The sequence below is a fragment of the Cebus imitator genome, unplaced genomic scaffold, assembly GCF_001604975.1.
Source record: "Cebus imitator isolate Cc_AM_T3 unplaced genomic scaffold, Cebus_imitator-1.0 Scaffold414, whole genome shotgun sequence".
NCBI classification, from domain to species: domain Eukaryota; kingdom Metazoa; phylum Chordata; class Mammalia; order Primates; family Cebidae; genus Cebus; species Cebus imitator.
In genome coordinates, this window is record NW_016107729.1 from 838,655 (window position 1) to 841,200 (window position 2,546).

The 2,546-nt window shown below is 39.9% G+C and overlaps 1 protein-coding gene across 1 annotated transcript in view; it reads right to left on the minus strand.

The window, feature by feature from the left end:
* The window catches only part of BEST3 (bestrophin 3), a 43,349-nt gene that overhangs the window by 17,171 nt on the left and 23,632 nt on the right, over positions 1–2,546 (minus strand). Inside the window, exon 8 of the mRNA XM_037731618.1 lies at positions 1,149–1,229. Within this exon, the coding sequence (XP_037587546.1) occupies positions 1,149–1,229 (81 nt within the window). The remainder of the gene's footprint in view (positions 1–1,148; positions 1,230–2,546) is intronic.

Consider the following 2,546-nt stretch of genomic DNA (forward strand, 5'->3'; position numbering starts at 1 on the left):
ATAGTTCACATCTGCCATGACCACAGCTGCCGCAGAGAGTTGTATCTGTCGTTTACTGCTCAAGAGCACTTGGCAGTGAGGGTAAATGGGGCTTAAAGCCTCCCACACTCTGGGATTAAGCCACGTGCTCCAGAGTGGAGCTGCCTCTTATCTGGAGGGAGAGGAGACATCTTTTTATTCTTTGCTCACAATTATGGTGTTGTTTTACCTGATGGCATCCACTTAACCGCAAATATTACAGAAAGGTGAAGATTCCAGCTTTCATTCTGTTAACCCCGTAAACACATTTTTACTTGACATCACTTCTTATATGCCCTGGTTTCTTATTCATTTCTTTGTTTGGAGAAACAAAGTCTATACTGCTTAGCGCTATGGTGATCTCTCCTCTTGGCTTTGACAAAGTGATGCATGAATAAATTATTAATCCTCTGGAATCCCATTTTGACAAAGTGAGTGACCTAGACATTATGTGTTCTCCCTAAGAGACTGATATTGAGATCTGCTGTGAGATGTTTGAACTTATATAACAGCCGAGTAAGGGCTTGAAACAAATGAACAAGGTGAAGACCTTCACTCGTCTGTAGTTCATAGGGAAGAGAATGGTCTGAGGAGGGTCTTGCCTAAAAGGAAAATTCCTTCATGCTGATTCTTCATCAAAAGCTCTCTGGAATAGTGCATTTCATGCAGATTTGAGACACAGGCTGGCGTGGCTCAGGTTCCCAGTGTCCAGCTGTTGGCTATCTGACTGCTGGGATTGATGTGACTTTGGGAACTCCTACCAGATTGTGTCTAGATGCTATTTTAAGTCACTTTTAACCTCTCTGGTTTGCAATAGAAAACCAACTAAAGAACAATTGAAAATACTGCTCTATGCTGAGATGTAAGAGGCTGGAAAAAGCCAATAGAGAGACTTACAAAGAAAACTGGCTTGAAATTCTACTTAAAAGGAACTAAATTTCACTGGGACTGAAATCCCAGATGTGTAAGCTTCCAAAAGGACCTCCAATAGCATAGTGTACAGCCAAGCCTCTTTCATTTGTGGCTAAATCTCTGAAGCCAAGGGGTGTGCATCTAAAATCTGCTTAGAGTTGAAATATCACAAGTGATTTATTATTAATATTTGAAAAAGAAAGAAAAATCCCTCTAACCTGCAAATTTCTGTCAATGCACCAATTAGTTTCAAAATCATCGTCATCTTCTCCAAAAGGGTTGATAAGCTGCTCAGCTACCTGTAGTTGAAAAGATAAAATAAACCCATCATGATGCCTCTGAAGACTAAGAATAGAGACTGAAGATGATTCCAGTTTTCCTCTCTGCCTCCTTTTGTGACTTTCAAAATATGAAGAGTAGAGGGGAGTAGATTGTTCTACCCAGATACTTATTAGCAAGCAAGACGTGATTCGCAAATCACCAATGATGCACCTTCACATGTATGCTCTCCAAAGGGATCTGAACATTCAACCAGCGGCAATGCAGGCCCTATCAGGGGAAGCCATGTCCTATTTAGGAGCCAAATCGAATGACTGAATAGTGAAGGAGCACCAACAATTTGCAAGGCACTCTGAAGGATACACAGGCTATGCTTCCAGGGAATTTACAGGGCCCAGATGATAAGACAAAATGTACACAGGGAGAAGGTTAAACAGCGAAGGAAGACTTAAATCACAATTAAAGAAAATAATATAAGAGGCTTTCACTATTTTATTTATTTATTTATTTATTTATTTAGAGACTGTGTCTTGCTCTGTTACCTAGGCTGGAGTGCAGTGGCACAATCTGGGCTCACTGTAACCTATGCCTCCCAGGTTCCAGCAATCTCCTGCCTCAGCCTCCTGAGTAGCTGGGACTACAGGCAAGCACCATCACATCCAGCTAATTTTTTATTTTTTTCAGTAGAGATGGGGTTTCACCATGTTGACCAGGCTGGTCTTGAACATCTGAGCTCAGGTATTCTGCCCTCCTCAGCCTCCCAAAGTGTTGGGATTACAGGTATGAGCCACTGTGCCTGGCCGAACTTTCAAATTACTGAACATAATTGCTAAGTAAATGAGTCAGAGAGCTAGTAAGTCCTAAAGCTGGAAATTGAGGCTTGCCTAGTTTCACCCTAAAGGATTTACCCTTATCTAGTAAGTTAGTTTTCCTGCCGGGAAAAGGTTAGGTAGCTATTATTACATATATTTTAATATTTGATCAATATTATCTGTCGTTTCTTGCCTGGAGATTTGCATAGATTAATTAAGGGTACTGATTGAGTCCTGAAATCTTTTTGAATTCTATCTAGATTTTCATTTTTATACGATCAATCCTGCGTGTTTTATCATAGTCTGCATTAAATTGACAAAATGGCATGCATGTTTCTGAATTGACAATCTCAAAATATATCTTTTTCTTCACTGGGGGCTACATTTTCAGCAAGTAACTGAGTAATATACTATTCACAAGGTTAAGATGCTTTTCTACATGTTGAAAAGATTTATAAATATCCTAATTGTTGAGATAGAAAAGCTGTTTAGAAATGGAGGCACAGTCCACTGGTGTTTAGGTTT